Source organism: Mobula birostris, chromosome 7, assembly GCF_030028105.1.
Source record: "Mobula birostris isolate sMobBir1 chromosome 7, sMobBir1.hap1, whole genome shotgun sequence".
In the NCBI taxonomy this organism is placed as follows: domain Eukaryota; kingdom Metazoa; phylum Chordata; class Chondrichthyes; order Myliobatiformes; family Myliobatidae; genus Mobula; species Mobula birostris.
Window position 1 is genome coordinate 143,974,685 of NC_092376.1, and position 15,416 is coordinate 143,990,100.

Genomic DNA, 15,416 nt, shown 5'->3' on the forward strand with positions numbered 1-15,416 from the left:
TCTATTTAGAAAGACAAATAAATATTTATATAGTTGTAGCTTTGATTTTATATAAAAGAGCAGAATTATTGTCTTAGTTAAAGATGAGAGAGCAAAGGACACAAACGTTTAGAAGGTGGTTGATTTAAGTATAAACTGTAAATTTTGTTATTATCCAATGTTCATTGACTGAATAAGGATATATCATAATAATCCAGAAACTAGAATATGTTATTGAAATTAGATCTATATTCTATGTGCAATATTGCATTAAATCAACAAAAATGATTAAGTAGAGTAGTTCCTGCCAGAAAATCTAAAGGGTATTTAATTGTATATTTTTAGTCTTTAAAGTTTACCATTTTATTATTTGTCACAGTTTTCATACATGCAGATAGGGTTAGGCTACCTAGAATGTGGAACCTGTTCTAACATTCAGTGAAACCTTAGATTTTTTGTGACCTAACTCTGTATGTCCACCTTTTCCCTTATCCTTGCCATTTAGTTTAATAAATAGTTAACATTGCACTGGATCCAGCCCATGATGCCCATGGTTGAACTCACCTCTACAAGGTGCAAGTGCCAAGTGCTGCCATTTGGGCCCAAGCAACAAGAACTAAGCCCTGTCCATAAATCCCTGACCCTCATTTCATCAAGAGGCTTCTTCTGTTGTTTCTCATTGTTTCTGGTGATTATCACCCACAGGTAAATTTGAACCTATAAATGCTCTGGCCCTCTCTGAAATAGACTAAGAACTGCAAGAAAACTAGAATAATTAGGCATTTTTTTCTTTTGAAGGGCATGTTTTGTATCTTGAAGGAATTGTATGAATGACTACTGGTTACATAGCATAATGTATTACATGAAAGCTATCGCCATGCCGGAACTTCTAAGGAAAGGATATAAATATGTTTGTAACTCATTGAAATCAAAATATTGGAATGTAATAATAATATGACAGAAATTAAAATATGATCTTTATCTCTGTGCATGTAATTACAAGGGCCAAGGTTAAATAATCAATTGTAACTGGCAGGATATTCAATAGCTAGAATAATTAGTTTTATGGTTGGGTAAATGTTCTTTTTAAGGAATTCTTCCATTGACACCTTCCTATTCTATTGTTATTTTTAGTTTAGATAGCTTCCGAATCTTAGGAATGCTCATTGTATAAAAATCCAATATTAGTTGACAAGTTATATGAGTATCACTGTAAAATATGATTAATTTGGATGATCTGTTAGGTATTTGGGAAGGAATTGTTTAATTTCAGGGAGCATTTCGATACATCTGTATGAATGGCTGAAAGACCAATATTTTCATACTCTTCTTGAGTAGCTTGGTATTTGCAGTGAATTAGCATATTAAAATCCTTCTGAAAATTCTTATTGAGAAATCCGTAAAAGATGGGATTAATACAGGTCGATATCATTGCTGATAAATGACATATTGTAAATACAAGATTATAGTGGCAGTTCATCAGTGCTTCATGATTCCAGTCATAGACAACATTGAAGATGTTCAATGGTAACCAACAGACTGTAAATGCTACTACAATTGAAACCAGCATCATGTTTATCCTTTTGCTTTCATTTATCCGATTTTCATTTTCTCTCATTTTATCCGCCATGCCATTTCTTTTCTTTAGGCATATAAAGATTTTTAGGTAGCAAACAAATATAAAGCAGAAGGGAGCAAAGTACTGAAACACAAGGAGACAGGTGGTAAAGACTAGTCTATCGGTTTCTGATGGCCAGATCTCAATACAGACAAATTTATCTTTGTAAAATTCTGAGTGCAAAGAGACATTTCTAAAAGGTTCATCTGTAAGCAAATGAAATGTGATAAAGGGGAAGGAGATTATTAGGGATATGAACCAGATGAGTACAATCCCCCAACAAGCGTGGGAGACACTAGGCTTCCAGCCACGTGGGTTTACAATTAGCTGGTGTCTTTCAATAGCAATCAGAACTAAAGAAAGTATAGACACAGTAACAGATACACACTGGACAAATGAGTTTGCTTTGCACATGACATCTCCAAAAATCCAGTAATCCATCAGTGTATAGACAATAGTGAAAGGAATACACATGACACAGATAAGAATATCAGATACAGAAAGATTTGCAATCAGGATATTAGTGACATTATGATTTTCTTTCTGTCTTGTTATGATGAAAATAAGGCAGAAATTACCAAAGAGCCCTACAATAGTTACTGTACCATATGCAAGAATTAACAGAAACATTACAGGTGAAGATGCTTGGCATGAATCAAAGTCTGCAAAATGGGGCCTGGTGCCATCATAGATAACTTCAGAAATATTTACACTGTGATTGTACCTTGACTCTTCCATTTTATCTGCTTTCATCATTCAGTCATTATAGTTACAAAAATCTTATGTCAATTCAGAGAACACATTCACAAAATAATGATTTTCACTTTGTGATTTTTATTCAGCTTTGGTCTTCCAGTTTCAAATTAACGTATCCTGCCAATAAAAATATAAGATTAATTCATTGTATGTGCAAGGAGTTTTTAATTTTAATGAAGCCTTTAGCAATTCAACCACTGAATGCAGTTCTTTCCTTTTAAAGACAGTCGTTCTTCATATGCATTTGGTAAAATAATAGTCAAAAAATATCTGACAGTTATGATGTGATTTGCATTACTGTGGCAGGCTTTGTCTACAAACATAAATAATTTTATTGAACATTATTCATAAAGGTAGTGGTACTTTGGTGAAAAATAGAGTTTTTCCAGACTTGACAATATTTATTTTCAGCTTCGTAGCACATATTTCATTTTGGGTAATAGCTAAATTTTCATTCACAATATCTCACCTTCATATGAATGTGTTTGCCAAACATTTTAGTTGATGCACATAATAAACACTGGTTGGTTGTGGATAAATTCAGTCACATGTGCTGATTGATAAGGACTGAAGTTACACATAGCACTTTTAGCTTGGGGAGTTTAAAGACACAAGTAATCCATTTTGCTTATGTCATATTTAGTACTAGTTAACTTACACATCATTTTGGCATGAGATAAATCAGAAACCTCTGTAAATGGATAATCACCTCATAGATTCTATTCTCCCTGCGTTTTCTCCAGTAATATATCCTGAGTTATTCTTTGGATCAAATTAATCATCCACCTGTTACCTTGCTCATAGATTATTCTGTTCTCTATAGTTTCTGGAAAGATATTAGTTGAATTATATAAGTCATACCACTCAGAGTTTGCAGTTGTTTCTGCTATATAATGTTAGAGCAGTAATTCATCTGGTATGTAAATATCATATGCAGATTTGGACATAGACTTTGAGAATACCACCTTCTAGAGTGATTAACGAGTGCCAGCAGCTGTCATGATTGCACATAAAATCTAAATAGATAAGCTTAGCTCACAGTACCATGACTGATTTATTTCAAGGGCACTGTTTCAAATAACTGAGACCAGAGTTTTGTATTAATATGACGTTACTTGGCTTTAAAGGCAACTTAAAATTAGGAACATAAACAATCAAATGCTGCCTATTTGTCATTAATGATGTCAGTAACTCCTCTGTGGTATTGCGGGATATGGAGCACAGCCAGACCACCACACATATTAGACGCTAACAGACCAGAGGTTGAAGGGCAAGCTCAGGTATTCTGGTCCAGCTACAGCTATTGGTGTCAGCTGTTCTTACATCTCCTGTTTCCCATTACTTTCACATTCTATCCAGACCAATTCTCTTCTGCGTATTTAATCCTCATGGAAGGCAGCTGGCATTAATTCAGCAGAATCTTTCACCAGATGCCCGTGGAGTGGATCAACAATACTGAAGTCAGCTGTCAGTCAGCCAATCAGCTGTAGTTCCTTTCAAACCCGGCAGGTCAACTTTTCTGCAAGCTACCATGGAGGTTCAGATTTACTCCCATCTGGCTGAAAACCGGGGAATTAAATCTCACAACCCACATCTAACTGAAGTGCACATTGCTTGGAGCTGTGGGAGCAGCTGAAGCAGATAGAATAGTGTATCAGAAATGTAGATTTTGTTGCCCTCCTTGATACCGCTGCTGGGATATTCGTCGGCAACACACACACACAGGGCAGGAGGACACTGTAATTAATGGAGCAACCTAGACCCTCATGCAGGTGGCCGTGTGGTTTTGTGAAGCTGGTGTTATATGTAGGAAGTATTCACTGCCATACTTCATAATGTCAACGTATTCTGAAGTATTCATGAAAAATGAAGCACAGCTAACAGAATCCCAAAGAACAGAGTCGTGTTACATGTACACATGGAGATGCTAAGAGCATACCAAATCTACCCAAAGCCAATAAAATGACTGGAACCATGAGTGGATCCAACTCCAACTTTGCACACAGCCTGAAGTCCGACCTGGAGCCCATGCTTTCCCTCGAGGAAATGGTGCTGAATTCCACGTTAGCTCTTGGAAATTCAACTTATATGAGGTGCCTGATGGCAGAGGTAACATTCTTTGTGGTGGCACAAGCATGTTCAGTACATGAGTGCTGCTCTGTAAATCTAACCTGTTATTTAAACCCAGTCAACACACATCAAAGTTGCTGGTGAACGCAGCAGGCCAAGCAGCATCTGTAGGAAGAGGTGCAGTCGACGTTTCAGGCCGAGACCCTTTGTCAGGACTAACTGAAGGAAGAGTGAGTAAGGGATTTGAAAGTTGGAGGGGGAGGGGGAGATCCAAAATGATAGGAGAAGACAGGAGGGGGAGGGATGGAGCCAAGAGCTGGACAGGTGATTGGCAAAAGGGGATACGAGAGGATCATGGGACAGGAGGTCCGGGAAGAAAGACAAGGGGGGGGGACCCAGAGGATGGGCAAGAGGCATATTCAGAGGGACAGAGGGAGAAAAAGGAGAGTGAGAGAAAGAATGTGTGCATAAAAATAAGTAACAGATGGGGTATGAGGGGGAGGTGGGGCCTAGCGGAAGTTAGAGAAGTCGATGTTCATGCCATCAGGTTGGAGGCTACCCAGACAGAATATAAGGTGTTGTTCCTCCAACCTGAGTGTGGCTTCATCTTTACAGTAGAGGAGGCCGTGGATAGACATGTCAGAATGGGAATGGGATGTGGAATTAAAATGTGTGGCCACTGGGAGATCCTGCTTTCTCTGGCGGACAGAACATAGGTGTTCAGCAAAGTGGTCTCCCAGTCTGCGTTGGGTCTCGCCAATATATAAAAGGCCACATCGGGAGCACCGGATGCAGTATATCACCCCAGTTGACTCACAGGTGAAGTGTTACCTCACCTGGAAGGACTGTTTGGGGCCCTGAATGGTGGTAAGGGAGGAAGTGTAAGGGCATGTGTAGCACTTGTTCTGCTTACCCGGATAAGTGCCAGGAGGGAGATCAGTGGGGAGGGATGGGGGGGACGAATGGACAAGGGAGTTGTGTAGGGAGCGATCCCTGCGGAATGCAGAGAGGGAGGGGGGAGGGAAAGATGTGCTTAGTGGTGGGATCCCGTTGGAGGTGGCAGAAGTTACGGAGAATAATATATTGGACCCAGAGGCTGGTGGGGTGGTAGGTGAGGACCAGGGGAACCCTATTCCTAGTGGGGTGGCGGGAGGATGGAGTGAGAGCAGATGTACGTGAAATGGGGGAGATGCGTTTAAGAGCAGAGTTGATAGTGGAGGAAGGGAAGCCCCTTTCTTTAAAAAATGAAGCCATCTCCCTCGTCCTAGAATGAAAAGCCTCATCCTGAGAGCAGATGCGGCGGAGACGGAGGAATTGAGAGAAGGGGATGGCGTTTTTGCAAGAGACAGGGTAAGAAGATGAATAGTCCAGATAGCTGTGAGAGTCAGTAGGCTTATAGTAGACATCAGTGGATAAGCTGTCTCCAGAGACAGAGACAGAAAGATCTAGAAAGGGGAGGGAGGTGTCGGAAATGGAACAGGTAAACTTGAGGGCAGGGTGAAAGTTGGAGGCAAAGTTAATAAAGTCAACGAGTTCTGCATGCGTGCAGGAAGCAGCGCCAATGCAGTCGTCGATGTAGCAAAGGAAAAGTGGGGGACAGATACCAGAACATCGGAACATCGATTGTTCCACAAACCCAACAAAAAGGCAGGCATAGCTAGGACCCATATGGGTGCTCATAGCTACACCTTTAGTTTGGAGGAAGTGGGAGGAGCCAAAGGAGAAATTATTAAGAGTAAGGACTAATTCTGCTAGACGGAGCAGAGTGGTGGTAGAGGGGAACTGATTGGGTCAAAAAACCCAGTGTTCTGCGATCGGATGGCTACCATTCTAAAGTAATTTGCTGAACTGGTGAATACCCAACCCCAGGCGGATTGACCATGGCTGTGTGAGTTATGAATCAACTGTCCTTTCTCAGGATAACAATGCTTTTCTGCCCCCACTCCAGCTATGCTGATAGTAACTACCCAGCTGTTCCTTAGTGCACTAGCCCAGCTTGACACCACTAATGAAAGGATGATGTAACTGCCAAAACCATTAACTGGAAACTCAGCTGGACCAAGCACATATCCTGTGGTAGGCCAAAGGGCCAGTTCTTATGCTGTACAACTCAATGACACAAATACTGGGGATACAACAGAAAAAGAGCATCCCATGGTGACTGACTCGCTTCCTGAATGCCAAAGCCAGCACCTACAAAGTTCAGAAAAGGACCATGATGAGTACTGCTCCCAACAACATTCAAGAAGTTCAATTGCCTCTAGAGCAAAGCAGATACTTGAGTGACATGTCACTCATCCTTCCAAACATTTATTCCCTCACACTTGTGCAATATTGTATATAATCTACATTTTACAAAATCTTCCGTTACTCACATAATCTATTCTGACAGTATCTCGAAAGCATGTTATCTCTACAGCTATGAAGAACAACAGCAAATGGAACTTCATTGCCTGCAGGTGTCCTTCCAACTCGCACATCATTCTGATCTGGAAATGTTTTGCTGGACCTAAGGTGAGGAATATACTACCTACCACAGTGATAGTATCATTATTAGTGCAATTGAAGAAGGCACTAAACTCCAGTTAGGGTTACATCACAAAGTGTTCGCCCATGGGTGTTAAGTATCAGCATTAAGTCAGCATTTAGTTTCTCATCACTAACCACAATGGAGAGTCATGCTTTTATGAGGAAGCTCAGATATTGCTTCCTCATATACTATAAGCTTGCTGAAGACACCACTGTTGTAGGCTGATCAGCAGAGAGGAATGAGATTGAAAATCTGGATGAGTGGAGCCACAGTAACAACATTCTACACAATGTCAGCAAGACAAAGGAGCTGATTATTGACTTCAGGAGGAAGAAACTAGAAGCCCATGAGCTAGTCTTCATTGGAAGATCAGAGGTGGAGAGGGTCAGCAACTTTAAATTGCTCAATGTTATTAGTTTGGAGGACAAGTAAATGCAATTACCAAGAAAGCATGGCAGCGCCTCTACTTTTTTAGGAATTTGTGAAGATTCAGCATGGCTTCTAAAATGTTGACAAATTTCTATAGATGTGTGGTGGAGGGTCTATAGACTGGCTGCATCACAGCTTGGTATGGAAACACCAATGCCCTTGAAAAGAAAATACAACTAATCGTAGTGGATACAGCCCAGTCCATCATGGGTAAAGCCCTCCCCTCTTCCACCACTGAGTACATCTACATGAGATATTGTCACAGGAAAGCAGCATCCATCATCAGGGACCCCCACCACTCAGGACATGCTTTCTTCTCTCTGTTGCCGTCAGGAAGAAGGCACAAGAGCCTCAAGACTCACACCACCAGGTTCAGGAATAGTTATTACCCCTCAACTATCAGGCTCTTGAACCAAAGGGGATAATTTCAATCAACTTCACTTCAACATTGAAATGTTCCCAGAGCCTATGGATTCACTTTCAAGGAGTCTTCATCTCATGTTGTTGATATTTTATTGTTTATTTATTTATTATTATTTATTTCTTTTTGTATTTGCAGTTTGTTTTGTTTGGCACACTGGTTGAACACCTGAACTGATGTCGTCTTTCATTGATTCCATTATGGTTATTCTATTTTGTATGCCTGCAAGAAAATTAATATCAGAGTTGTATAAGGTGGCATATATGTACTTTGATAATAAATTTACTTTGAACTTTGACTGTTGATGCCAGTGATCACAATATGGTAGAATTCACCCTGCAGTTTGAGAGGGAGAAACTAAAGTCACTTGTATCACTTTTACAGTGGAGTAAAGGGAATTACAGAGGCATGAGAGAGGAGCTGACCAAAGTTGATTGGAAGGGGACACTAGCAGGGATGATGGCAGTACAACAGTTGCTGGAGTTTTTGGGGGCAGTTCAGAAGGCACAGGATTGATACATCCTAAAGCTAAAGGAGTATTCTAAAGGATGAAGCAACCATGACTGACAAGAGAAGTCAAAGAGAGCATAAAAGCAAAAGAGAGGGCAAATAATATAGCAAAAAGAAGCTTTTAAAAACCAACAGAAGGAAACTAAAAAGAACGTATGAAGAGAAAAGATAAAATATGAAGGTAAGCTAGCCAATATTATCAAAGAGGATTTTTTTCAGATATATAAAGAATAAAAGGACATGCTTTCTTCTCTCTGTTGTGAGTGGATATTGGATCACTGGAAAATGATGCTGGTGAGGTAGTAATGGGTGAGAAAGAAATGGCGGACAAACTTAGCAACTATTTAGTGCCAGTCTTCACTGTGGAAGACACAGACAGTATATCATAAATTCAAGAGTGTCAAGGGGCAGAAATGAGTGTAGTTGCTATTACTAAGGAGAAGGCGCTTGGGAAATTGAAAGGTCTGAAGTTTGATAGTCACCTGGACCTTTTGGACTACAGCACAGTGTTCTGTAAGAGGTGGCTGAAGAGATTGTGGAGGCATTAGTAACCCCAACTAATGGAGGGCCTCAGATCAATGATTTGGGTGACAGAATTGATGGCTTAGTGGCCAAGTTTGTGGATGATAGGAAGATAGCTGGAGGGGATATTTTCTAAGTGGGGAGGAAATTCAAAAATCAGAGCTGCAGAGACTTGGGAGTCCTTGTGCAGGATTCCCTAAAGGTTAACTTGCAGGTTGAGTCGGTGGTAAGGAAGGCAAATGCAATGGTAGCATTCATTTTGAGAGAACTAGAATATAAGAGAAAACGTGTGATGCTGAGGCTTTATAAGGCATTGGTCAGACCACATTTGGAGAACTGTGAGCAGTTTTGGGCCACTTATATAGGAAGAGATGTGCTGGCATTGGAGAGCATCCAGAGGAGCTTCACAAGAATGATTCTGGGAATGTAATGGTTAACATATAAAGAGCATTTGATTGTTCTGGGCCTGTACTCATTGGAGTTTAGAAGAATGAGTGGGGATCTCATTCAAACCTATCAAATATTGAAAGGTCTAGATAGAGAAGATGTGGAGAACATGTTTCTTATAGTGGATGAGTCTAGGACACATTTAGAACAGAGATTAGAACAAATTTATTTAGCCAGAGGGTGGTGAATCTGTGGAACTAAAAGTCACAGTTGGCTGTGGAGGCCAAGTCATTGAGTACATTTAAATTGGAGGTTGATAGGTTGTTTTCCAGGTAGGGTGTCAAAGGTTATGGGGAGACGGCAGGAGAATGGGGTTGACACAATTTGTTCACTTTTGCATATTGGACATTTGTCAGACTTTATTATATATAGTTAGTCTTAAGTTCTATTATATTTCTTTAATTTCCTATAAATGCCTGGAAGAAAATGACTCTGGTGACATACAGCATATGTAATTTGATAAGAAATTTACTTTCAACTTTGAATCTCCACTTTTCTCTCTCCAGTGCAATAAGTTTACTATTGCTGAGCTTGAGTGTTTCAAACATGCACAGACTATTAAACATTAAAATTTCTGTAAAAATGTATTTAACATTAACTAAGTACGTTTGAAACGATTTAGTTAAATCAAATGAAAAAGAAACAACGTGTCAATTCATGGCTGTTTCTTCCCATTGAAATGAACAAGGACTAGGCCGACTTAATTAATGATTTACCAGCCTTAGTGCATAGGAACCCAGGACTGGCATTCATCTAAGCAGAGTCAGAACTTCCCATCTGCACTTGAGAATTGAAAACCCCCACCTAGTTAAGGAGCAGGAGCTGGTACTGTAGTTGCAAACACATCTACCTGCTTTGAAGTGTAAAATTATGCCTATACTGCATCAGTTCTTTTGGGTTCATGCTTGTGATTGTTCTTTTCTATCTAGAAGGGCATGAACATCTGGGGAGCAACCAGGATGGGTGTGGGCATCACTGAATAATCATTACATTTATAAATTCAAATCTATGTTTAAAGTGGCCATCAAAAGCATTCGTACTTGAATTCTAGTGTCCACCCCAGATCGCAATGACTGAAAATTAAAGTTTTGCTTTCCTGTATTGCCAATATTTCATCAAGAGAGATATCACTATACCCCTATTTTCCGCTTTCCTCACTCATTTTGAAGAATTGCCACTCATCTCAAATTGATTCATTTTCTTGCTTCATCCTAACACAACATGATCATTATTTTTTGCGTGTTGGTTCATGTGGAAAGGGAATGAAAAGACTTTGGTAGGTGTTTTTGCAAAGCTTCCCATAAAAGAGGAGGTAATGTGCACAGAGGAAATCCCTGTGGATGAAATACTGCAAAATCTGTGGTGATTAAACTGGATAATTGCCCTCACTAACTCTTTTGTGCATCACTGCCTACTGCAGCCCAGCAGTGAGAATGCTCTAATGCATTTCTTTCTCCATTTCCCAGGTCCAAAGTATGAACCAAGTGTTATTGCCAGAGTAAAGCTGAAAGCTTTGATAAATTTGCATCACCATACGTTTCAAATGACAAGGATCTAGACAAAAATCAATTATTTTGGCATTCTGTGTGACTTAAAAGTGATGCGAACCGGATGATTCACTAAGATGCAGCAGGAGGTAGCACGGGTTTAGCTCTGCAGAAGCAGACAAAGGTACAAAGCACATGGCATCAATATGAATGGATGATTTATGTTCACCAGAAATTAATATGAAACATCAGCTGGCATGATATAGTCTATCTCCACTTGGCTCAACGTTGTGATTCTTTTCTAACGTGCCCTCTATAATGGAATTCCAAGGTTCCCTGATTAACAGTGATGACAGTCTTACTTCTCTTTCATCTGTACATTGTTTATTTTCTCTCTACCAGTATGAACTCTGACAGCTGTTTTTTATTTGACAGGAAAAAACATTTAACAGGAAAAAATTGATTAAGTATTGACAGAGCTGATGAGCACCACTTTGAAATAATCTTGTCTTTTGACATACAGAGTAATTGCACCAAATTTAAAATACTTCCATTTTCCCCTTCTGAATCTGTACTTCAGAAATTAATGAACATGCTATAGTTTATTGTTACTTGAGGACAAGATTAGAAACCAAGCTAAAGACAAAGTTTGGAAATATAATTAATCAATCATCCTCACCAGATAGAAAAGGCTCCCACTGAAATGACTATTTCTAATTAATCTCTGTTCCTGGATTCTGAGGTTCCTGAAATAGAATGACAATGAGATTAATAATTTCAAAAACAGTACAAAATGTTCACATCAGAAAAGTGGAAAAAACTCTTTGGCGTCTTGGCACTGTCATTGTGGTTGATGATTTCTGACAATATGTGGAAAGCAGGAAAAAAGCAAGCAAATATGCAACACAAGCAATGGGACAGCTATTTCTGAAAATCCTGTAACATCATTGGATCATGGCCACTTGCAGGGGTGTCACCAATTGCCTAGGAATTGGATTGTGTAACAATTTTTTTCAATGTTATGTAATCCATTATCAATCTTGTCTGGAGAGTTGTGTTAGAATCAATTTCTGGGTGAAACTGTGGTTGTCTGATGTTGCCTAGCCTCATCTACATACTTACAACTTTGCTTTCAGCCTTCTGTAACCTAAGTTGGGATTCCCAAGCACAGAAAATGATGGATGTTGAACAGTTCCATAAATAAACAAGGAGCACAAAACACTGCATTCTTCATTTACATTAACATATGTAAAATGCTGGAGGAATTCAACAGGTCAGGCAGCATCTATGGAGAGAAATAAGCAGTCTACATTTCAGTCAGAGACTCTTCGTCAGTCCTGTAGGTGTTCATGTAAATCCTGATGCAGGATCTCTGCCCAGAACATCAACAGTTTATTCCCTTCCATAGATGTCGCTTAACACACAGCATTTTGTGTGTTACTCTGGATTTCCAGCATCTGCAGAATCTATTATGCTCTTTATTTAGATACCTTTTAAGTGCTTTCCCCACCAAAGTGGATCCCACAAAATCCAGCACCAAGAATTACTGGAACTACTCAAATACTCTCCATAGTATGGTACTTGGTTTTAGTTTACTCTAACAGGTGCTTTTTAGAGAAAGTAAAAGTGAGAAAAAATTATTTTCAGGGTTTGTGCTTCTGATTCTTTCCCCGTTCATGTTTAATTTCTTCTGAAGACACCAACACTTTTGTTATAATTACTATCTTAAAAGATGATTTTTATAGGAGTACGACTACATCATTTTACTGTATCACTATTTGTATTAATTACCAATAAAAGTTATTTAGCTTCATTATAATAAAATAACTGTTGGTAATCTATTTTTTGCCTAGAAACTGGATTGCACAGACCAAATTTTATGCACTGCATAATTCCATTTCATGAAAAATAACAAATAATGAAAAATTATGTCTTTACTGTGACTCACACAAAGTCTACAATTTTTCAGTCAGGTTCTCCATGATGTACTTACTCAGTGAAGTACAGTACATAGACATGCCTAGTAATAACTTTGATAAGTTAGTGAGGTGTCAATCAAAAGAGAATAAAAGCAATAAATCTGGAGACACTCAGCAGGCAGCATCTGTGGAGCCCTTGAAGATTGACTTTAATGAGTAGTTTCTGTTTTCAATTCAAATTTATAGATTTTAGTTTTTTTTCACTGGCACAGGTCTAACAATGGGACCTTAGGAGGATCACTGTTGGCTGCAGTGATTAGAGACTACACCATTTACTTCAGTAAGAGGAGGAGAAAATGTTCAGGGGATTATACTGTATGTTCAAAAGAATGGATCATACTTCGCTGCTGCTTGGGAGAACATGATTCAAAATGTGTATCTCCTATCAGATGATAAGATGATATCATATAAATATGTGATTTTTTTAACAAAGAGGAATTAATGATTGAGTGAGGAGTGAGATAACAAAACATTACTTCAATATAGATAGATAGACACTTTATTGATCCCAATGGAAATTATAGTGTCACAGTGACATTATTAGTGCTGAGATATAAATATTAAAAGAGAAGTAGAAAGAATAAAAATTAAGTTACCTCAAACAGTCTAACAGGAGGGGGTCATCACCTCCCCAGCTGTAGGTTGACTCATTATAGAGCCTAATGGCGAGGGTAAGAATGACCTCATTTAGCGCTGTTTGGAGCAGCACCATTGTCTTGGTCTATTACTAAAAGTGCTTTTCTGTTGTCATAAACTGCTGTCACATCTGATTTAAACTGTTTTATTGAAGAATTGTCAAGAGGTAACCACGGTTTAGGTATACAAATTATATATTGCAATATTATATTTAAACACATACATTATATTAAATACTGTTTAGATACATTTACCAAGTTAAAATAGCCGAGCTTAATCTTTCTGTCTTTGCCCTATCAAAGGATTTCCTTTATTTTAAATAGCATTACTAGGGTGCTGTTTGAAATGGTTTCTCTCCTCCCTATAATTGCAAAAATGTTGTTACCAACCAGACCTAATGCCTGAAATAAAGACTGAAAATGGTAGAAACACTTCAGCTGTTCAGGCAGCATCTGTGGAAAGGGAACAAGAGTTAATATTTCATGTCAAAAACCCTTCATCCAATCCAGGGGTTTGCCTGCTGATGTTGCAGATAGCTACTTTATATAAGATGGTCACATATTGTCTCTGCAAACCAAACATCCTGCCATGCTTACTATGTCAACAGACATTGTGTTTGAAGCGTCTTGGTTCTCAACATCAGCTGAGACTGGCAAAGCTATTTTATTCTGAAGGCTGCTGTATAATGAAATTTCAAGAGAGCTGGAAATACTGAAAAGCATTTACTTCTTATACACTCAGTGATCACTTTATTAGATACATCTGTACACCTGTCCATTAATGCAACTCCATGCATAAAGACATGAAGACATGCTGAAGATGTTCAGTTGTTATTGAGATCAAATTTCAGAATGGCGAAGAAATGTGATCGCAATGATTTTGACATGGAATGATTGTTGGTGCCAGATGGGGTAGTTTGAATATGTCAGAAACTGCTGATTTCTTGCAATTTTCATGCTCAACATTCTCTAGAGTATACAGGGAATGATGGAAAAAAACAAAAACATTCAGTGAATGACAGTTCTGTGGGCAAAAATCCTTTGTTAATGAGAGAGATTAGAGGAGAATGGCCAGACAGATTCAAACTGACAGGAAGGCGACAATAACTCAAATAACCACGCAGTTACAACAGTGATGTGCAGCAGAGCATCTCAGAATGCACAACTTGTTGAATCTTGAAGCAGATGGGCTACAGCAGCAGAAGACCATGGAGATACATTCTGTGGCCACTTTATTAGGTACAGGAGGTACCTAATAAAGTAGCCTCTGAGTGTATGTGGAAAGAGTTCACTGGCTATAATTCTTAATAGGCTACCCTTCCTTGCATTGTTAATGGAGGAGGTGAGTTATTGAAGGGTGCAGAAAATGAGACAATACTCCTTATAAGCAATTGCAATTTCTCTCACACTCCAAATAAAATTCAGTTCAAGTAAAGATTTCTAATATGAGATAAGTACACATTCTGATGAAGGTATTAGGGATGATGCATGCATTAAAAAATTGCACCCATGAATAGATGCCCTGCCAGCTGTGGCAATGAAAATTATGGAACTAGTGCATTGTTATATTGATTACAGCTCAGGGATTTGGATCTGCTTATTCACACCAATGGCCCGGCATCCCTAATGGAAAATGTTGTATCTAGGAGGGGCATCTTGATGGAGGTAGCTCCCACTCACTCTGTCTACAAGCTACTTTGAAAAACATTGTATTCCCTAATGTCTACAAGTAATATATATGTGCCTCTGTATTGGTATAATCAACCTAGAAATTTGGATACCTGAATTCTATTGCTCACTTGAGAAATGTAGGTATAAATTTGGTCATACACAATTGCCATCAATGTACTAAACCCTGGATCTTGTCGACAGATAGGTAGGTGAGCTGTCAGAAAGTAGACTGTAGATGTTGGAAGCCCCGATAGTTGGTAATTCAGCCCCAGCATCTGAAAGGCTGTACAAGGATATTACGCAAACATGAGGAAATCTGCAGATGCTGGAATTTCAAGCAACACACATAAAAGTTATTATAC

General features: G+C 38.9%; 1 protein-coding gene across 1 annotated transcript; it reads right to left on the reverse strand.

Moving 5' to 3' along the window:
• Positions 1 to 1,219: 1,219 nt before the first annotated feature.
• Positions 1,220 to 2,335, reverse strand: LOC140200973 (neuropeptide Y receptor type 6-like). Its single transcript, XM_072264613.1, has one exon. The coding sequence runs from the start codon at positions 2,333 to 2,335 to the stop codon at positions 1,220 to 1,222; it is 1,116 nt and encodes a 371-aa protein (XP_072120714.1).
• Positions 2,336 to 15,416: the final 13,081 nt, after the last annotated feature.

Coding starts and splice junctions, on each gene's coding strand:
- LOC140200973 (XM_072264613.1), bottom strand. CDS start 2,335: ATGGAAGAGTCAAGGTACAATCACAGTGTAAATATTTCTGAAGTTATC.